At 42.3% G+C, this 22072-nt stretch overlaps 1 protein-coding gene across 1 annotated transcript; it reads left to right on the forward strand.

Annotated features, from left to right (window-relative positions):
- The first annotated feature begins 1163 nt into the window (after positions 1–1163).
- On the forward strand, positions 1164–19199 carry LOC147197827 (high affinity cGMP-specific 3',5'-cyclic phosphodiesterase 9A). The gene is made up of 14 exons (XM_086124531.1): positions 1164–1270; positions 2067–2228; positions 2341–2392; positions 2555–2657; positions 4560–4702; positions 4798–4857; positions 10251–10428; positions 10516–10638; positions 11728–11820; positions 11936–12003; positions 12093–12195; positions 16747–16851; positions 16969–17115; positions 17225–19199. The coding sequence occupies exons 1-14, from the start codon at positions 1183–1185 to the stop codon at positions 17423–17425; spliced, it is 1626 nt and encodes a 541-aa protein (XP_085980657.1). The 5' UTR covers positions 1164–1182; the 3' UTR covers positions 17426–19199.
- The last annotated feature ends 2873 nt before the right edge of the window (positions 19200–22072 follow it).

Genomic DNA, 22072 nt, shown 5'->3' on the forward strand with positions numbered 1-22072 from the left:
GTTTGTTTGTTTCTCTTGACGGATTGTAACTGGGAAGGTAAATTCCTTGTGTGTTTTACATACTGATTCAGATTCCCCACCCCAATCACTGGAAGAAGAAAACATTTTGCATGCTCCACTTTGTCTTTGTTATTCGTACACCTCTGTCTAACATTATATCCTTTAAAATAATGACAATAATAACAAATGAAATATAAATCAAAAGAGGATAACTTAATTAACATTTTAGTCTGTAACAGAGATCAATTTGTCTGAAGTTTAAAAAAAAATTAAAGTCAGCACCACCTACTATAGTGCATGTGCAATTTCACTTTTTCTAGTACGGCCAAAAAAGCATGCGTATTTGAGAAGGACTGGCTTTGGTCCACCTTTTGTTTGTTCACCACGACGACTCCCGGATGACTTGATAGGAACAACGAGAATTACATTTGAGTGTTGGTTGGACTCCACGTCTGTGTGAGTGATGTAAATAGCACCCAACACGAAATAATGTATTTGTTACATCATTTATCGCCATGTATCTGTCATGGCAGCCAGCAAGGACACAATAATTATCTTGGTGCAGTTAATTGACCTTTGCTAAGAAGAAATCATGAATAGTGCAGTGGTTCGCTGTTCTGACTTCTGTGCAGGCCATATGGTTTCAATTGCTCCTCTGTGTTTGTTTGTGTCAACATAAATGTGCTGCTGTCTATTTCTGTGTGCACTGCAATTAACTGATGACCAGTCTGGGGTGTAGTCAGCCTTTTTCCCCCCAAATCAGATGTCACGTCTCTGTGACAAGGAAGATTATCTGGCGCTATGTAAATAAGATTGATGGATACGAAGAATAAAAAGAGTTGTTTAATGGAATTTATATGTTGACACATCATTCAAAGCCATTTCATTTGAAGTTTTTTTGTTTGTTTGTTTCTGGTATCTCTTCATAAAAATCTTCATGAAAATGTTTTGGGAGGTGTTTTTTATGGTAATCTTGACCATAATGGGGGGGAAAAAAAGTCTATTGTTTGATTGTTTTAGTTTTGTGTCATTAAGAAATACCGTCCAGTGGAGAACAGAAGGCGGGCCACAGAAGGGGTGGGAAGAATAAAAAAGGGAGGTGGAGTGCCTGTTAAAGTAGCATAATGAGGTGAAGCAGACTTACAGTTCACACAGCAACGTAAGCTGCTTGAAATAAATGCAATGGCAACAAAAATTATTTACTTTACAGTTAATGGGAGACCAGAGCAAGCTGAGTTCCCGGTGAATTGTCCTGCCCAGGATGTCAAAGGTAAGAGCAGAGCATTTACTGCCTATTTTCATTGTGTAATGTGTTTGTCTGAATTCACCAGTAATGAGTTTGGAGTTTCTGAATTGAAAGGTTTTCTGATTTTGATTGTGATAGTGGTAAAAATACACAATGTTTAACTGGTAATGTGAAAGCAAAGTGAGACCTAATGCACACAGATCGCACAATGGTTTGGTCATGGAAAGAATAGCACAGGGGCATTGGAGGTCTTCCGACTTTCCAACGACATGCAGCTGCCACTGACAGCTCTTCCGTCGGCATGGTCACTTCCCTGTCCTACAAACGTTATTGGTGTGTTTTGTTCTGAGTGTTGTGGAAGGTCAAAAGGGTCTGAACCGATGACGAATAAAAAGACCCCTACCAACCACCCTATTTTGAATGCGACTTGTCAATACAGTATTACGCAATAAGAGTGGTATAAGCTGAAAGCCTAGGCGTGTGTACAACTGTTGAGTATTTCGTGTGCAATCAAACATTTTACAGCATTTGCGCGTGAAATGTTCAATCAAGAAATGCAACATTGAATGTCTGGATAGATTCTCGGTCACACAAGTCATGATATCTGCAAAGGTTGAAATGAGGCAACTGAATGGCGCTGTTTCACCTTGAACCCAGAAGGCTTCCGTTCTCAATCTTCAGGGAACAGTTCCCTGAGGTCTCGGGTGGCACTGACTTTGATAGTGAAATTTCACAAACAGCCAAGCAAAGTTCACTTGCCTTGAGTCAATGAAGAGCATTGAATCTTAAGAAACGGCAAAAACAGAAGCAATCTTTCCAGATCTGTTCCGATCCGCAGCTGAAGCCGGTCCACATGACATCTTAAAGCTTTACAATCCTAAAGGCAACATCATCAACATCTCACCCAACCTGGAGCCGAACAAGCCTAACACTTGCTACAAACTGGAGGTGGTGGCTTCTGGCTGCAACAGTGAGCCATTAGGTAGCTTTTCCTTGGCAAAAAAAAAAAAATAATAATAATACAAGTAGCATGTGTAGGTTGCCTTCAAAACATTTGACATGACATTTATGTTTGTTTTTGTGGTGCAAATAAGATGTGGAGCTTGCTGGTGCATTGGGATTTGATCTCTCATCTATGGAGAAAAGGTATAAGACCTCAAACCTCAAAGAACACGTTTCAAGTGCAGCATATGAAATCAGTGAACGCTAAATGACAGCAAGCTAAACGTACCGGGACATTTCCTAGCCTTTATTCCATCATTGTACAAAGGAGTTGAATGTGTAAAGGCAATTATGTTGTTCCGTCAGACTCAAAGGCCTGGAAAAGAAAATCCTCGATGAAGCAGGAACTACACCTGCAGTCATCTATGAGATGAAGAAACAGGTGGATTCATTCCGGGAGAAACTGGAGGTGAACAATTATATTTCCTATTCTGAGGACAACTACTCTACTCACAAAAAGTTAAGGATATTTGGTTTTCAGGTGAAATTTCAGGACGAGCCTCAAATGCATTCAAACCTTTACAGATCAACTTAATGTGACCTTCTCTCAGCTTTTGAATGCACATCTTAAATGTTCCAGTACCTTTTGCACAAGTTGCTGTTCTCTAACGAGGAGTTTAATGGCAAAATTCACAACGGGCGTTTGATCCTTGATTGACAAATAAGTGTCCTGCTTCAATTAGAGCTTGAGTTTAAACAGTCATCCTCATCATGCTGTTCACATTTTGACATCATGAGACGAAGACGACACCAAACAATGGATCAACAGTACCTCGCCATTGTCATGCTTCAAACAGGAAGTGTCAGACAGAAGTGTCCACTGAGCTTTGAGTATTACACAGTGTCATCAGCAGGTTGCAGCGTAGTTACAGAGGGACTGGAAGAGTCACAGAAAGATGTGGAAGTGGACATCCTTTGGCCACATTGCATTGTGATGAACGCTACATTGTGACCAACGCCCTAAGAAAACGGATGATGAATGCCACTCAGCACATTAACGCTGGATGAGGGGCCAGTGGGTCTCAGTGCTGTTCTCTGAGAGCAATAATGGTGCCTGCCAATGATGCAAGGAGAGTGCACAGCATCAGCCACTGTTGTCACCGGATGAGCTTTTGGTGGTGGCGGTGTTACAGTGTGGCAGGTGTGTCCATTCAGTACAGAACTGCCCTACACATTGACAAGCCCATACTACCTGTATAACATCATTAATCCAGTGAGTGGGTCCCTACATGAACCACACGGGCCTAATTTCATCTTCATGGATGACAAAGCTGCAGCTCATCGAGGTCGCATCATCAGGGAATGTCTGTTGTAGACTGGTCTACCTCAAATGGAATGGCCTCCACTTTCTCCAGACCGGAATCCTATTGAAAACCTGTGGGATCAGCTGAGTTGCCGTGGAGAGGCTCGGATCTCTGCACCCCAGAACCTCAATGACCTGATGGCTGAAGAGTGGGATACCATGTCTCAGCAGACGATAAATCGACTTGTGAACAGCATGAGATGTCGTTGTCAAGCTGTAATTGAGGCTCAAGGGCACATGACGAGTTATTGAGACGTTGAATTGTGTTGTTGTTTTGTACCCACCATTGTTGTTAACTTTTGGTTCAATTAATTGTTTGAGCTGACAAAATCACCGGTGCATCCTTCTACTTGAATGCCCTATTTCTTATTTTCGTGATATAATAATAATAATAATAATAGATTTTATTTATAAGCGCCTTTCAAGACACCCAAGGACACTTTACAATAACAAAAAACACAAAACAATACTGGTTGAGCAGCGGCAGCCAAAACGCGCCAGCGTTCACTCAACCCGAAAGTCAGAAAGAAACAAGGGAGGCAGAGGGGGAGAAAAAAAAACCCCCACGCTCGAACTACCCTCATTTGAGGATAATTTGAGTGAGGCAAAAAACTCCTGCACAAGCATATGACAGTTACAACAGGTCACAAGACATAAATAATTCGCGCATTAGTCAAGAAACGGCATCGTGAACACATTTGAAATAGCCCGTAGTGTCTGCCCAAGTCTTTACGCGGAGATGGGTAAGCAGAATTGTTCTCTAGTTTTTGTTTGCGATGTGGAATGCTGCTGATCTCCAACAACGTATGCACGCTCTGGCATTCGGTCATCGGCACGGTATATCAGTGTAGCAATAACTGTTTACATTTTCCATAAATTTCACCTCAAAGCCAAATATCCCAAACTTTTTTTGAGTACCGGTAGTGTATATTTTATTACATTTCAGTACTGTACTTTAAGAAGCATGCACTATCGAGCTAACGTCAGTCTTTAACCAATTAATTTTAGAGTGTGGAGCATCTTAGCTGGCTTGGGTTATTCAAGGACTTGTCAGAGGCAGCGCACAAGCCCTCTCCATTCTACCACAAGAGAACATTGCATAAAACAAAAGAGGAATGTGAGCATGTGCGTGAAAAGTTCCTTCAAATGAGGCATGTGCAACCGTATAAATACTTCACACACAGTACCTATATTTGCATGAACAAATGTCTTCATTTCTTATTATTATCGTATATCACCCTCATAGCTCTCTGGAGGTAACGGAAGAAGTGAGGCAGTACTTGAAGACGCCAACATTTGACAACTGGTAGGTCTGGATTTGGCACCTTTAGCCAAGTGTATGAACACTGAGGTAGACAGTTTGCTAATGATTATCGTGCATCTGGAAAGTGTTCACAGCACCTACATTTTTTATGCCACAGCCTCACTGAAAAATGGAATGAATTATTTTTTCCTCTTGAAAATTTTACACACAAAACTCCATAATGACTTCTTTTCCTTTTGGCTTTTCCCTTCAGGGGTCACCGCAGCGAATCAGTTGCCTCCATCTAACCTTGTTTTGTGCATCCTCTTCTGTCACTGTCCTCTTTCACTACACCCATAAGCCTCCTCTTCCTCTCGGCCTCCTGCCTGGCAGTTCAAAACTCAGTATCCTCTCGATATATTCACTCTCTGTCCTCTGGACATGTCCAAACCATCTCAGTCTGGCTCATATTTCCACTGATCATCCTTGAGAGGTTCCTACAGTTAAATTGGAATGTACCTGTGCTAAACGGAGTTAATTGGACATGATTTGGAAAGACACACACCTGTCTATATAAGGTCCCACAGTCGTCAGAGCACAAACTGCACATGGAGTCAAAAGAATTGTCCATGGACCTCCAAGATAGGATTGTCTTGAGACACGAATAAGGGGACGGGTACAGAATAGTTTCTGCTGCTTTGAAGGTTCCACTTGTCACGTAGCAAGGTGGTGGTGGACCCCAAAAAGCAGGCAGGAGGGAGGAGCAGGGTGTATGTGAAGAAGTGTATTGATAAAACACAGAAAACTAAATCCAAAACAAAGTCATGAAACCAAAGTAACAAACAAAAACCATGGCAGAAACTAAAAACTCTCAATAACAAAAACATGACTGAAACAAACATGACAGTAGCATACCAACAGCCACAAATAAACATGACAGCAGCAAAAAGCAACACTGACCCGACCCTGAGTGCTCGGGCAGGAGTCCTTTTATACAACTAATAATTACATAATGACCAACAGGTGTGCAACTGCAGGGGGAGCCCTACAGTGCCACCTGTTGGTCCCAAACCAAATCATGACAGAACCCCTCCCTCAAGGGACAGATCCCAGATGTCCCAAAGTTGTCCAAAGGCTTGCCTCGCCGGGGAACAGGAACTAAAAGTGACGGCGACCTTTGCCTCGCCGAAGAACAGGAACAAGAAGCGACGGCAACCCTTGCCTCGCTGGAGAACAGGAACAAAAGAGACGGCGACCTTCGCCTCGCCAAGGAACAGGAACAAGAACAAGAAGCGACGGCAACCCTTTGGCTGGGCTGGCCTGACGTGGACGGAGTTCGACGTAGCGGGGGCCATAGGACAGCCGGACGTGAACAGGGGCTCGGCCTGACGTGGGCGTGGACGTGGAATGGCTCGTCATGGACGTGAATCCGCTCGAACAGACACGTGACGAGCCTCGGCTCAAAGTGGACGCGGAAGGGGCTCGGCCCACCATAGACGTGGCTTGACGAGACGAAAACAGGACAGCCGCATCACCAGCGCTGCCTGAAAGGGAAAAGGGTCTTGGCCGCAGACGCGCTCCGCCAGGCACATGGTGGAATCGGGACCAGTCCTTCGTACCTGCGGGGTCCAGGTGGTTGGGTCATTCTGTCACGTAGCAAGGTGGTGGTGGACCCCAAAAAGCAGGCAGGAGGGAGGAGCAGGGTGTATTTGAAGAAGTGTATTGATAAAACACAGAAAACTAAATCCAAAACAAAGTCATGACAACAAAACGAATCCAAAGTAACAAAAAAAAAACCATGGCAGAAACTAAAAACTCTCAATAACAAAAACATGACCAAAACATGACTGAAACAAACATGACAGTAGCATACCAACAGCCACAAATCAACATGACAGCAGCAAAAAGCAACACTGACCCGACCCTGAGTGTTCGGGCAGGAGTCCTTTTATACAACTAATAATTACATAATGACCAACAGGTGTGCAACTGCAAGGGGAGCCCTGCAGTGCCAACTGTTGGTCCCAAACCAAATCATGACACCAATGAGCACAGTGGCCTCCTTCATCCATCAATGGAAAGCGTTACAAACCACCAGGACTCTTCCTACAGCTGCCCGCCCATTAAAATTGATCAATCTGGGCAGAAGGGCTTTAGTTTGGGATATCGGCAAGAAACTGTTGGTCACTGTGTCAGAGCTGCAGCAGTCCTCTGTGGAGAGGAGAGAACTTTCCAGAAGGGCAAACATCTCTGCAGCACTCACCTGCCTGTACTGCAGAGTTGCCAGACAGAAGCCAGGCCATAGTAAACGGCAGCCCCCCGGAGTTTTCCAAAAGGCACCTGAAGGGTTCTTAATAAGAATAATAATAAGAAAACCTTTATTCGTCTCACAATAGAGAAATTCCCAATTTACAGCAGCAAAGTTATGAAAGGAAGAAAGTAGAAGAACAAAAAGTATAGGAGCTGCTGTAAAGGCAGCCACTCTCACGGCACCATCTTGAAGTTATTTCTCAAGCGGAGAATGGTGTGCCTGTCAACACTGTCCGTTGAGGATGTGGATGACATCTACATTATCGGCCTTCCGATAACAGGTATGCTACTGTTTGGTGTTAGCAGTTTCTTGATCTATCGCAAAATTCAACCGACGGGAGCGGCTCTATTGGAAGTGAAGAGGCTGTCGGTCTAAGGATGGCATAACGCGGATGTCCAACACTCAGACTCAGACTGTGCTCAACCACAAACTGTTGCGGTTTTGGAGCGTCTCTGCAAGATGGTCAAGAACTTGGAGAAACTGGAATCCGTGCTCAAATATTGACTGAAATCACAGATTTGGCTGATCGACACCACTAAAGAGACATAAGCCACGGACTCAAGGCTGTCTTAAATTCTTGGGCAGCCTGCTAGCAAAACAACATCTGCTATCTCGACCTTCCCCTGATGAAAGTATGCACGGAAGCTAGTCCCCCACCATCACCCCCTCCTTCATACACTCCCTTGTTTCACCGTCTTCATTGTTTATGTCTTGTGACTTGTTGTAACTGTCATATGCTTGTGCAGGAGTTTTTTTGCCTAACTCAAATTATCCTTGTTCGAGCCGTGGTTTTTTTCTCCCCCTTGTGGTTTCTTTCTGACTTCCGGGTTGAGTGAACGCTGGTGCGTTTGGCTGCCGCTGCTCAACCCGTATTGTTTTGTGTTTTTTGTTATTGTAAAGTGTCCTTGGGTGTCTTGAAAGGCGCTTACAAATAAAATGTATGATTATTATTATTATAATAATAACATAACCCATGAGAAAGAAAATTATTTGGTCTGATGAGACAAAAGGGGTGTTCACACAGCAAGATTTGGTCCGGTGCTACACCGGGGCTGCCCCAGTAGAGCGTTCACACGTGCAAATTAGCTCCGGCGTAGCCCCAGAAAAGAGCTTACACCGGACCAAATTTGATCCACCTCAGGGAGGTGGTTTAAAAATTTGCTCCGGAGCAAATGCTCGTTTGCGAAGCAGCACCGATGTAAATTTGCACGTGTGAACGCAACTGGGTTAAATTTGCTCCAGAGCAAATGCTTGTGAAGAGTACGTACGGCGAGAATGCGTTGCTTTCGTGCTCTGTCGGACTTCCGTCATGTGTTTGTTTAGTAACGACACAAGACTTGGCTGGTAACATCTTTCCTTTTGTAGGAGACTGGACTGTCTCAGAGTTGTTTGTGTAGTTTGTTGTGTTCACAACCCCCCACCCCCCATATAATTTATTTTGTGATTTCCTCTCTTGATTTTCTGTTTGGCGCATTACGTGTTTGCTTTTCTGAGTGTCATTGAAGTCATCGTTGATTTACGTTTTCGGGGGCGGTCACTCTCGAGCAGAAGGCACGGAGACCGAGAAGGAGAAGGACGTGCCTGTCCAGTAGTCTTTGAGTTGTGTATACGTTTTAAGAAGAACCAACACGACAGCTCATTTGTTTTCTGTCGTTTTGCTCCACTGCAGAAACTGCCGTGTGAACGCAAGTGGGGCTGCACCGACCCTGTGCCGGTGCCGACACGCTCAGCGGCTTTGTACGTGTGAACGCTCCACACAATTTGCTGCGGTGCAAAATATATCGCAACAAAATACATCGGTGCAGCGCCGGAGCAAATGTGTGCCGTGTGAACACCCCTAAAGACTGAACTATTTTGTGTGAATGTTTGCCGGAAATCAGGCACCCACTCCTCACCTGACCAATCCTACGATTATTTTTGTTATTTTATGTTAAATGTTTTGTTACAGCTGCAGCTGTTGTGAAGCACGATATAACTAAGGATGTATGTATCCCTACATTGAAGCATTGTGGCAGCTGCATCATCCTATGGGGATGTTTTTCAGCGGTAGGAACTAGAAGATTACTCGTCAGATTGAGGAAAAGATGAATGCAGTAATGAACAGGGACATCCTGGTTGAAAGCCTGCTCCAGAGTGCTCAGGATTTGTTTGTTTGTTTGTTTGTTTATTGAACATAAAACATATATACAGTAATAATTTGACAGAAAATAAGGTAGATACAAAAAGTAAAGGTTTACCTTCCAATAAGAACAACAACCCAATGCACACAGCCAAGACAATGAAGGAGTGGCTTCAGGACACGTCTGTGAATGTCCTTGAGTGGCTCAGCCAGAACCCAGTCTTGAATCCGATCAAACATCTCTTGAGGGATCTGAAAATGGCTGTGAACTGACGCTCCCTATCCAACCTGATGGCAGTTGAGAAGTGCTGCAAAGAGGAATCGGTGAAACTATCCAATGATACGTGTGTCAAGCTTGTGACATCATAATTAAAAATACTTTTAATTACAGACAGAAATGCAATAACAAAACACTGAGCAATGGCTGTGAAGACTGATAAACAATATGCGCAATTTTTTATATAAATTGAAAATAATTGCACCCCAAAAAAATCATATTGGGTTGTTATTTAAGGTTTAATAAGCTGGTAAACATAACAAGATGTGGAAAAAGTGAAGTGCTGTTAGTTCTTTCCGGATGCGCTGTCTGTCAGCCTCTCTGTGTTTCTGAAAAAGAAGTGGTCTCTCATTCTGTTCTCATCTCAATATCAATACGCCTGCAGAGGGCTCACATATCAAAAGGCTCCTGAGTGGCTCAATCAACACCATGTTTGAAGTGGCTACAATGTGCGTTGCATTCACTGAGGTTGTTTCATCTGCCCAAACTCTTTATAAGCAAAAAATCATAATAATAAATTTAAAAAAGACGAGATTTTGGGTGTGTTTCATCGTGGTAACCCACAGTATTTTAAAAGCAGACAGTAGTCACGCAGACATCCAAATGATCAGGAATTCAAAATTATGCTTTTTATTCTGTTTTGTTCCTCCTTGTATTATAATTGCATTATAATTCCACAATTACTGGGAAATATTACATGCTCACTGCCTCTTCTGAGATAGTTTTCCTTTTTTTTTTTGTGAGTGCAGGCAATGGGAGGATGCGGAGATAATGGTCCTTCTGCAAGTCATGTACACAGACTTAGATTTTCTCACGACCTACAATATTGAACCTGAAGTATTACAAGAGTTCCTGTTTGAAGTGTACCGCAGATACAACAACATCCCCTTCCACAACTTCAAGCATTGCTTCTGTGTCACCCAGATGGTGAGTGGGTCGCACACGTGCGCACAGGCAGAAAGCGAGAGATCGTGACAGAAGAAAAGCAAAACAAATGTGTCCTCTCTTGCACAGATGTATGGTTTAATCTGGTTGACTGACCTGAGAAGTAAGATGGACAGCATTGACCTGCTCATCATGCTGACCTGTGCAGTTTGCCATGATCTTGACCACACTGGCTATAACAATGCATATCAGGTAGCAACAACAAATCCATGACAACAACAAAAACATCTCCTGAAAGTCATCAACATTACAGTATCCTTGTCGGAATGCATGTCCTCTGTTTCTTTTATTGACTGTAAAATGTGCATTTAAACTATGTAATGCTACATTCAGACCAAACATGAAATATCGCATCACCCTGCGTGTCTTTGCATGTGTTTGATTGCGGGGGAACTCCACACCGGTTGCTTCGAGCCGGGAAGAGGAGGGATGTCTCCTTCACTTCCTGCAGAAGAAAAAAAACGTTTGAATATCGCTACTGAATCGGGTGGCCAGTGGTTGTGTTACTTTAGCTGCTAAATGCTATCTTGGTGGACCGTGAACTGCTGGAAACAAGTCAAATACACTCATCAGATGCGCCAACTTCCTCGCTCCTCATTGTCCAAGCCTACTCCTTTTTAGCGCGGTCCGAGCAGACCATAATGATATTGTCCCACATCAGGGGTATCCAACCCCGGTCCTCGAGGGCCCCCATCCAGTACGTTTGACATTCAATTGATCAGGATTGTTATCAGGCCTCTCAGAGATTGATGATGAGCTGATCATTTGAATCAGATGTGTTAGAGGAGGGAGACATCGAAAACATACTGGATAAGGACCCTCGAGGACCAGCGTTGGACGACCCTGTCCGACACTGTTTTAATTTCACCATGCTTATGTTGCTGCATGTGACCTTGTTAAACAGTTCCAGGTGACTACAGACCTCAAAAACCACATGTAAGGGTGAAGGTGATGGGCTGCAAGACGATTTGTGACAAAACTTGAGCGAATGGGCAAATGTGTGGGTTTTTGGCATGCCGCCTTGCAACGCACTGCAGCAAATGCGTCATTCGCACCTCCCTGCAATACATTCACGGTCGACCGCCCGAACTCCATGAACTATACATGAAATAGCACCACCAGAAATGCTCATCTTGGATTCAGTCTTTACAGCGCATATAGCACGTCATGAGTCTTTGTAAGAAGTGCTTTATAAATACATATTAACTAACATACATTCATTTTCTGCAATCCATTCTCACTTGCAATTGAGAAAACGCATGGTATGTATCCATATTCCAGATCAATGCTCGGACGGAACTTGCTCTACGCTACAATGACATCTCTCCCTTGGAGAATCACCACTGCGCTGTCGCTTTTGATATACTGGAGAAGGTACAACTTTTCAACAAAGCCATGAAACATTTAGAAATGCAACATGTTCACCAGGAGGTAAAATAAAGGGAGTGGTAAAGCAGCAGCGATTAAATAAGGGCTTTGTTTTGTCTAGACAGAGAGCAACATCTTCAGAAATCTGTCTCTAGACCAGTACAAACGGATAAGGGAAGGCATTATTAAGTGAGACCATTTTTATATTCTTTGCATGAACATCACCAAGCTCTGTCCAGAATGGTTACACAACAGCATCTTTTTTTTTTCAACTGCAGGTGCATTCTGGCCACTGACATGACAAGGCACAATGAGATCCTCAACAAGTTCAAGTCCATTCTGTCTACGTTTGACTTTGACAACAAGGATCACAGAGATGTGGTAAGACATGCCACTTTTTTTGTACTCTGATGACTTTATTTGAATCCCTCTACAAACTACGAAATCGCATTTTGATGAGTGTTTTTTTCTCTCCAGATTTTGCTTCTGGTATCTCCCCTAGAATTTGTTTTAGGAGCCGTTTAGACAGCATAGCCGTAAACGTAAAGGACATAAAACAGGTGATATGTCGACTGTCAGTCAAACCCTACCAATGGCATTTTGGAACCTCAACCTTTGAAATCAAATTGAGTGTTTTTGAAAATGACAGTTATCATTTCTATCCGAATGCTGAAAATGGTGGACTTGAAAATGGAGGACACGTTGTGGAGTGATGTTACAGCTCACAACCATGTTCATGCTTGAAAGGCTTATCTAGAAGAACTTTACAGAGTCACATTACTGACATCCGTCACATTTAGAATGGACGCTTTGTGGTCTCTCATTCTGTTCTCATCTCAATATCAATACGCCTGCAGAGGGCTCACATATCAAAAGGCTCCTGAGTGGCTCAATCAACACCATGTTTGAAGTGGCTACAATGTGCGTTGCATTCACTGAGGTTGTTTCATCTGCCCAAACCCTTTATAAGCAAAAAAATTACAATAATAAATTTAAAACAGACGAGATTTTGGGTGTGTTTCATCGTGGTAAACCACAGTATTTTGAAAGCAGACAGTAGTCACGCAGACATCCAAATGATCAGGAATTCAAAATTATGCTTTTTATTCCGTTTTGTTTCTCCCTGTTTTATAACTGCATTATAATTCCACAATTACTGGGAAATATTACATACTCACTGCCTCTTCTGAGATAGTTTTCCTTTTTTCTTTTTTTTTTTGTGACATCCGTCACATTTGGAATGGGCGCTTTGACCAATTTGGAATGCTTGTTTACGAGGCCCCAGGGTATTTCCAGGTGGTAGAACAAGAGTGACTTCTGATGACCTGAACTGAAACGATGACCAAAACTTCTATTTGGGGCTACGCTGCCAGATATACTGCACTTCAAATATTTGTCTTTTTTTTTTGTTTTTTTTGATTGGCTAGAAAAATTAAAACATAAATCTAAATTAAGTCAGCAGAACCTGTTACTGAGGAGGATAAGGAGAGTGAATGTCATAAACTGTTCTCCAGAGAAGATATCAAAACTGCAGATGGGAGCAACTACTTCAAATGGAACAGATTGGGTACAAATCTCTCTCATTGGGTTTAAAGTTCAAGTGTGAAGTGTGTGAAGTTTGAAATGAGTTTAAGTGAATGTCTGGCTGTGTTGACCGCCCCATTTCACAATCAAAAGAGCATGTTAGCCATTAATCTTAAGCAACAGAAAGCTCAAGCGATAATAGCCTTTTGCAGTTACGTAACAGGGAAATAGGTCATCTAACAGATTGTAAATCAATCATGGCCTTCAGTCACTAACAACTAAACTCAGTGGTCGGCTAGGCTCCTTTAGGAATTACAACAGTAGTGATCAAGGTCAGAGTCACCTGAATTAGGCAGTCCTTCAGTGATCATATTAGATGAGAATTTTTACCTATTCTATTTTTACTGAGTTTACCTGTTGAAATGTAAATTCTGGCCCGTGTTGGGTCTGCCTTCTAAACAGTTTAGGGTTAGGGTCACGTAACATCTTTTCAACTGACACTTCACTGACATTGCAACTACGGCAGGAGATAAGAATTCTTGTAGTACTCAGCATGAAGACAATTATGTACTCAAGTTGTATACTCCACTGTTTTCTCAATCACTCTGCCTTAATCTAATGATATGGAAGGGTTGTTTTTACTTGTGGCGCCTGGGGGGGCGCGAGGCTCCGTCAAGGGGGGCGCGTTTGACCTCGGGGAACATGCTTTTTTCTTTTTTTACTGTCCAAAAATAACGTGCAGTTGCACCTCCACTATGTTAGGGAGCAGTGGTGTTCTCATTGACAGAGTTTGCGCAGGGAGCATTCTCAGGGAGGAAATATGCCGAGGCGTATGGAGCGCTTGGCTTCAACGTGACTCCGGTGGCAGACGAAGGAAGATCGATGTGCTTGCTGTGCCTACAGAAATTGGTAGTGGACGTCACTTAAAGACATTATACCCCAATCACGCTGATAAGCTGCTTGAGTTTTTTTCCAGCGAAAACGTGCCAAATATTGCCAACAATCATGCCGCTTTGTGACTGCTACTTCAGTAAACTGAAATACAGGTCCCGGCTACACATTGAGTAGGAGCCGAGAGTTGCTGTGTCCTGCTTCAAACCTCGCTTCGAAAAGCTATGCATTGGAAAACGTGCTCATTGTAGCCATTAATCCAGACATCATCTTTGATTTGAAAAAAAAAAAAAAAAAAAGCACAATTTCTTTGATATATTTTTGTTTTGCTGGTTAAAGTTTTTTTTAATATTGTGCTCTGAGATAAGGTTGGTGATCAGTTTGAATGCATTATTAGTTATTGATTTTATGTAATTTTATTTTTCAGTATCGTATGGTTTTACATGGTCAGTCAAAAATATTTGTTAAATTAAGGATTTAATGTTATTTTTGAATTTCAGATGCACTTTAAATCTTTTCTGTTCCAGTTACTAAAGCTATTCTTTGTTGTAAGTTGGTCCATATTTCTTTCTTTTTTTATTCTCTTATACGTTCATAAGGATACAGTGTTGTGCAAAGGTGTATTGAAACAATTTTATAGACAAATTATACTATTTATAGTCGTGCGGGGGGGAAGGGTGTTTTCCTCTTCTTTGGGGGGGCATGACAGAAAATAATCGAGAACCACTGCAGTTAATGATCTATGCTCTGACAGTGGGCGGCCCGGTGGTCCAGTGGTTAGCACGTCTTCACAGTGCAGAGGTACCGGGTTCGATTCCAGCCCCGGCCTCCCTGTGTGGAGTTTGCATGTTCTCCCCGGGCCTGCGTGGGATTTCTCCGGGTGCTCCGGTTTCCTCCCACATTCCAAAAACATGCATGGCAGGCTGATTGGATGCTCTAAATTGTCCCTACGTGTGAGTGTGAGCGTGGATGGTTGTTCGTCTCTGTGTGCCCTGCGATTGGCTGGCAACCGATTCAGGGTGTCCCCCGCCTACTGCCTGGAGACAATAGGCTCCAGCACCCCCCGCGGCCCTAGTGAGGATCAAGCGGTTCAGAAGAAGAAAGAAATGCTCTGACAGTGGTGGTTTTCAAAAGACTGTTTTGACCATGAGGCCAAGCAAGTGCTGTCTTTTTTTTTTTGGCCTAACAAAATATTGGACGTACCTTTTGAAGCTTTTTCAATTGTTTTGGCTCAAAACATCTATCCATCAATCCATCCATCCGCGCTTACACTCACACCTTGGCACAATTTACAGCAGGGGTGTCCAAACTTGTGTCAAGGGCCGCTGTCCTGCATGTTTTCCAGCTCTCCCACGAGCAACAGAGCCGGTTGGTGATCTGATTATCTGAATCAGGTGTGTTGGAGTAGGGAGGGATCTAAAACAGGCAGATATCTCTCTCGAGGAACCGGAGTTCCCTTCCACCATTCGATGCACTGAGCCAATGGAGTGCAGCACTGCCACATGGCGGCAGCAACTCGTTACTTTCTGGGCTCCACCGTGCACTTTGAATCGTTTTTCTGGCCGACAAAGATTAAATATGTCACAGACATATATACTAACTATATTCCACAGACTGTTTAACGTCAGAGTGTGCAGTATATTTATGGTAAAAACAAGTTTATTGGTGATAGAAAGACAAACGGCAACGTCTCTTGTTATGAGTGCATGCGCCAACTGCCGAAGTTGGTCATTCATAGGTCCATGGTCACGGCTCTACGTTCAATGCCTCTCTTCACTTCTTGCCAAACAAGTTCAACTATTTAAATGATGATATAATATATAATTATTGAAAAGGAAATCAAGATAAAGCACAGACCATGGAACCAAAATGGTACAAAGTTTAATGTATGTACAGTAATTGCAAGGTTCCAACACTCCTTTTCACATGCACAGAATAGCCAGCAGGGACCGGCAGTGGCTCACTTGCCAACCCTGACCGCTGATGCACAGTACTGTCGACAATACATTAACTCCTCGCTATAACACGGTTCATCTTTCACGGCTTTACTCTTTCACGGATTTGTTTTTTTTGCAGATTTTTTAAAACAATGCACTGTGTTCTGCATCCTGATTGTCTAAGGGACTGGAGACGAATGTCAACAGTCTCCACACCTCATCGCTGTCTGTACTTGCCAAATTTTCCCCATGACAAAACCCACAATGTCGCCGAAGTGTTTCACACAGTGTTTCTAAGAAGTTGTTTAAAATAAAACATATATATACTGTGTGTGTGTGTGTGTGTGTGTATATATATATATATATATATATATATATACTGTATATTTTTTTTCAGGGAAAAAGGCTTAATCTTTGGTTTCATTCAATGCAGTATTGTATACGTAATAATTGTAAAAAATAAAGATGGCTACTTCACGGATTTCACTTATCACAGGCTCTTTTTGGAACTTAACCCTGCGATAAACAAAGGATTACAGTTCTGTACTCTAGAATCTTTCTTTGTCCCTTATGTATGCAGCTCATGATGATTCTGATCAAAGTGAGTGACATCTCGAATGAAGCCCGCCCCATGGAAGTGGCAGAGCCCTGGCTGGATTGCCTTTTACAGGAGTTCTACAACCAGGTGACTGACTTGTCCTGCATATTGGGGCCAAATATTAAACTTGTCTGGCATGACAAACATGTTATTATGAAACCTACATTTACAATTAAAGTTTAATTGATTCTGTGTTGTCCGCAGAGTGATGCTGAGAAGTTAGAGGGTCTTCCTGTCACCCCTTTCATGGACCGAGACAAGATAACCAAACCTTCATCTCAAACTGGGTTCATCAGATTTGTGCTTTTGCCGCTCTTTAGAGAGCTGGCCAACCTCTTTCCCTGTCTGGAGGTAATAACGTTTCAATAAAATATGACACTGAAAATGTACCAATCCTAACCAATTGGTCTTGGGGAATCACCATTATTGTGGTGGCATATTTTTCATGTAAATCCTGCAGCAACACCTCATAGACCCAGTACGAAAGGCCCTGGACTACTACACTGAGTTGGAGAAAGCCCTGGAGAAAGAGAAACCAAACCGGGCTCCGTGTGAAAATGGATTCAAGAGCAAAGAGATACCAGTGGGCCAGCTGAGTACAGATGAGTGTCAGAACTCTGGATCTGAAGCCTCAAAAACAAACACACAGTGTTTATCGTGACTAAAATCTTCGTACAAAGTAATACTGTATGTGTAATACTGTACGTGTCCTTTCGACATGGACCCTTCATGTTTGTATTTAGAGCCAGGCACGCACGCACGCACTCACATGCACACACATGTGCACGTGTCATTTTGAGTCAACAGCAAGTGGCGAAATGCATTTTATCACTCTTAACATGTATGTTGTGATTGAGCAAAATTTTATGATTTGACTAGAAATTTGGTGGCAACTTGTCTTGACTCCAGGCGGCCCGGTAGTCGACTGGTTAGCACGTCGGCCCCACAGTGCAGAGGTGCAGGGTTGGATTTTGGCTCCGGACTTCCTGTGTGGAGTTTGCATGTTCTCCCCATGCCTGTGTGGGTTTTCTCTGAGTACTCCTGTTTCCTCTCACATTCGAAAAATGTGCATGGTAGGTTAATGGAATACTCTAAATCAGGGGTGTCCAAAGTCGCTCTTCAAGGGCCGCCGTCCTGCCTGTTTTCCAGCTCTCCCGGCTGCAACACACCTGATTCAAATAATCAGGATCGTTCCAATGCTGATTCAGAGCTGGCTGATGATCTGATCACCTGAATCAAGTGTGTTGGGGCCGGGAGAGCTGGAAAACAGGCAGGACAGTGGCCCTCCAGGTCTGGAGCTGGACATGCCTGCTCTAAATTGTCCCTAGGTGCGATTGTGAGTGTGAGTGGGTGTTCATCTTCGTGGGCCCTGCGATTGGCTGGCAACCAGTTCAATGAATTGATGGATAAATTCAGTCACCAAATTAATCACTTTTTGTGGATCTCACGGGGCGGCCATCTTGACACTTGTTGACTGAAAATGACATTACTGTTGCTCAAGTAATGACCAATCACGGCTCAGCTTGTGAATGTCACATGAACAAACTCAGAAAACAGATGACGTATGATTGTTCGTTATCTGAGCTCTGAGTAACATTTTCAGTCAACTATGGCAAAATGGCCGCCTCTTCAGATGGATACAAGCAGTGGGTTTTGCTGCCGAATTCATATTCCACAAACACAATATTCAGCTGCATAGAACATATTGTTAAAAAAAAGAAGAAGAAGAAGAAGTGTTTGGTTCCCCTTTAAGCGCCTTTCCTCTTGCACACAACGGAGGCTGGAGTAAGGCTAACGCACCACATTGAGTCATTTCAGCTGCTTCAACTGACTTGTGATGATTTTCCATCAACACTACAGGGGGACCACTAATACCACACAGTTCCAAACCAGATGCTTGACAAAAATGGCCTATAAAATAAGGACCAATGTACATCACAGTATTAATTTATTTAATTTTTCAGGATCATTTTAAATAATTTGGCCCACTCACGGGTGGCCCGGTAGTCGACTGCCTCCAGGGGCCTTTGTTTCAAGGGGCAAATAAATCAGTGTGAACAAAGCAACCAGTAAACTTCATAAGTACAAATTCTTGCTCTGCTATTAATAATAATAATAATAATAATAATAATAGATTTTATTTATAAGCGCCTTTCAAGACACCCAAGGACACTTTACAATAACAAAAAACACAAAACAATACGGGTTGAGCAGCGGCAGCCAAAACGCGCCAGCGTTCACTCAACCAAGATCGACGTAATGGGCACCCCTGACTTACGGAAACCTTGTTACGACTTTTATTTCCTCTAGAAAGTAAAAGTAGTCTAGATAGTTTGATCGTCTTCTCGGCGCGCCACCGCTGCCGGCCCCGGCGGGGCCCATCTGAGGACCTCACTAAACCATCCAATCGGTAGTAGCGACGGGCTGTGTGTACAAAGGGCAGGGACTTAATCAACGCGGGCTTATGACCCGCGCTTACTGGGAATTCCTCATTGGTGGAAAATAATTGCAGTTCCCAGAAGTAGAAATATTTGATCTGTTATCAACTATTAGTTGGCAGGTGGGACCACTTGGGATTCACACTGTGTGAGTAATCAAATAGCGTCCACAGATGCAACTTCCCCACCAAGATCAATACTATTTTAGGATTTATTTTTGCCTTAAGCATGACTGTACTGACTGAAAGAAGAGAAGGGGCACTTGTGCGTCAAACCTTTAAACCTTGCCAGCTGTTGGAACAGCTGCTTGTCTGCAAAGTGTATGACACATGTCCATGTTTGTGCTCGTGTGGCTTCTTTTCTCCAGTAATTATATCCCTTAAAGTGGCCTATTGTGGAAAATTTGCTTTTCAGTACCATCGTTTGTATTGTGTGTCTGTGGAGTGCCTGCCCCACCTTTCAAGTGTGCAATTAAAAAAAAAATCATGTAAATCTTTTGTTGTCTGCCTACTTCTGAAAATGCATCTGTGAACGATCAGTTCTGAATTTGGTTTAATTGTGACTGAAGTGGCTTTGTGCAAGTTTAAGTGATGAACATCTCCAGTTCTGGAGGCAATCACCAGAACTCTCCCAGTAACACCAAAATGTTGCTTTCTTCTTTTATCCTATATGTATTTTGAGTCTGAAAAATGTCAGCACTGTAAACCTGAATGTTCAAAATAATTTAAGTACACAATACTCAAAGCTTTACAAAAAGTACTACTAAATCGACCATGTCAAGTTCGTGGAACTTGTTACTTTTTATGAGTGATTTGTACTGATCATTTTGGAATGAATTGAACTATACTGTACTACTTTGGGGGTATGCATAACTTAAAAACATCAATTAAGTCTAACTTAATAAAATTTAGTTATTCAATTATAAAGTCTGGTTTCTATTGTTTCAAAAAGGGTCATATTTACAAATACAATTCATTCATCATATTTTCCGCACTGTAAGGGGCACCGAAAAGTCTTCCATTTTCTTAAAAGCTCACAGCTTACCTTAATTACGGTAATATGTCAACCCCAAGATGGCTCCTTCCTGGTGCCATGCTTACAATGTTCGAACTTGATGTTGGTTCAGTGAACTATGTCGCTGTTTTATTAAATACGTTTTTGTTGCAGCTCTGAAAAAGGAGAGCTGTTGTGTGTGTTTTTTTTTAAAACGCACACTTTATTAATGGTTTTCACAGTCTCAACAAATAGATGTACGTCTTTGTCCGTCTCGTGTCTTCTCTTCTTCCGTTCGACTCGAGAGACGATCATAACCGCCTCCGAAAAACGTAAAATAACGATTCCTTCAATGAAACTACGAAAATTAAAAATAATGCATCAAAACAGAAAATCAAGCGAGGAAATCACAAAATAAATTTTGTAGCCCCCTACAGAATTTGTGTCATTTCCTCTTTTGTGAATACAGTACACAACAAAGGAATAAATAACAAACACTTCTGACACAGTCCAGTCTCCTGCATTTTACTGACATCTGATCGTTCTTTTGGAGCTACGCTCAAGGACATGCCAAAATAAATTCTGTCGGGGGGCTATAGAATTTATTCTGTGATTTCCTCACTTGATTTTGTGTTTTGATGCATTATTTTCAATTTTCGTAGTTTCATTGAAGTAAGTAAGTGGAAGGAGCCTAGCTTCATCTAGTGGATGCATTGTAGATTGCGTTTTATAATCCAGTGTGTCCAATATATGAAAAGAAATTACAAAATAGGCCATTCATTGAAGGTGCGCCTCATAATCCAGTGCCCCTTTTAGTGCGGAAAATACTGTATATAGCACAGGCGAAAAATGTAACTGGTCATGTGATTGTATTATTTTGTTTTGTGTTTAAGTGTTAGGTTTATGGGTGGCCCCATAGTTGAGTGGTTATTCCTTCACAGTGCAGAGGTACCAGGTTCAATTCCATCTATACCCTTCCTGTGCTTGCGTGGGTTTTCTCTGGGTTCCATCTTCATTTTTTTTTCGATGGGTCTTCATTCCTTTGCCTGTCTTATGTGCTTTATTGGGTTCACATCAGTGGAGTGATATTTCTATTGATTTGCATTCAGTTACGAGTTGCTCTTGGCAGTTAACTCATTGAATACCAGCCCTTTTCACTGGAGCAACCCCCTCAATCCCTCACATTTTACTGAATCTTGACTGATTTGCAAGGCCCACAGAATTTTCTGTCCTATGGCTATATATACATGCAACCTGTCAAAAGAAAGGTGAGACTCTCTTCTTTCAGCAGAAAAAAATGTTTGTTTCTAGCTTTCTCTGTTCGTTGGCAATCAGCATTAGAAAACTGCTAAGTTTGATGGAAAAGGCCGATTTTCTGCAGAAATCCAGAGAAAATGAGCTTTTTGTAAAAGCATGCATTTCAAGCATCATTTCAAGTTTTACACTATTTTTTGCTTTTGTGGCAGCTCAAATACCTCAATAATGTGTTCCTCCTACAAAAGAACATTACAAATAATGTTTTTGTAGCAAAATAATTTATTTGCACACAACAAAACTAGTGAACTATGAACAAAAGTGTAGCTGTGGAGAAGATGGTTTTTGGCTTCCATCCAGTTTGTCACCACATCGATTCATCTCACCACGTCCAGATGCACAACATATAAATTATAGAAACATAAAAAGTTGCAAATATATCTTGCTGCAGAGTGAGGTACAATCATTTTATTTACCTTTCTTTCCACCACCAAAGCGAGGAGTCGTCATCTTTTGGCTTCTGGTTGGACAATCTGTAATGTATAGAAGTATGTACAATTACCACACTTTTATTTTTCAATTTTTTTATTGTTGCTTTCAACATCTCACACACACACACACAT

This window comes from Hippocampus guttulatus, chromosome 11, assembly GCF_054856545.1.
Source record: "Hippocampus guttulatus isolate MCC_2025c chromosome 11, RoL_Hgut_1.0, whole genome shotgun sequence".
Classification (NCBI taxonomy): domain Eukaryota; kingdom Metazoa; phylum Chordata; class Actinopteri; order Syngnathiformes; family Syngnathidae; genus Hippocampus; species Hippocampus guttulatus.

What these genes read in the sequence shown, in the direction of transcription:
- LOC147197827 (XM_086124531.1), top strand. Translation starts at nt 1,183, where the DNA reads ATGGCAACAAAAATTATTTACTTTACAGTTAATGGGAGACCAGAGCAA. An exon ending in TACAGGAGTTCTACAACCAG is followed by an intron (nt 16,852 to 16,968) that starts GTGACTGACTTG and finishes TGTTGTCCGCAG; the next exon opens with AGTGATGCTGAGAAGTTAGA. An exon ending in ACCTCTTTCCCTGTCTGGAG is followed by an intron (nt 17,116 to 17,224) that starts GTAATAACGTTT and finishes TAAATCCTGCAG; the next exon opens with CAACACCTCATAGACCCAGT.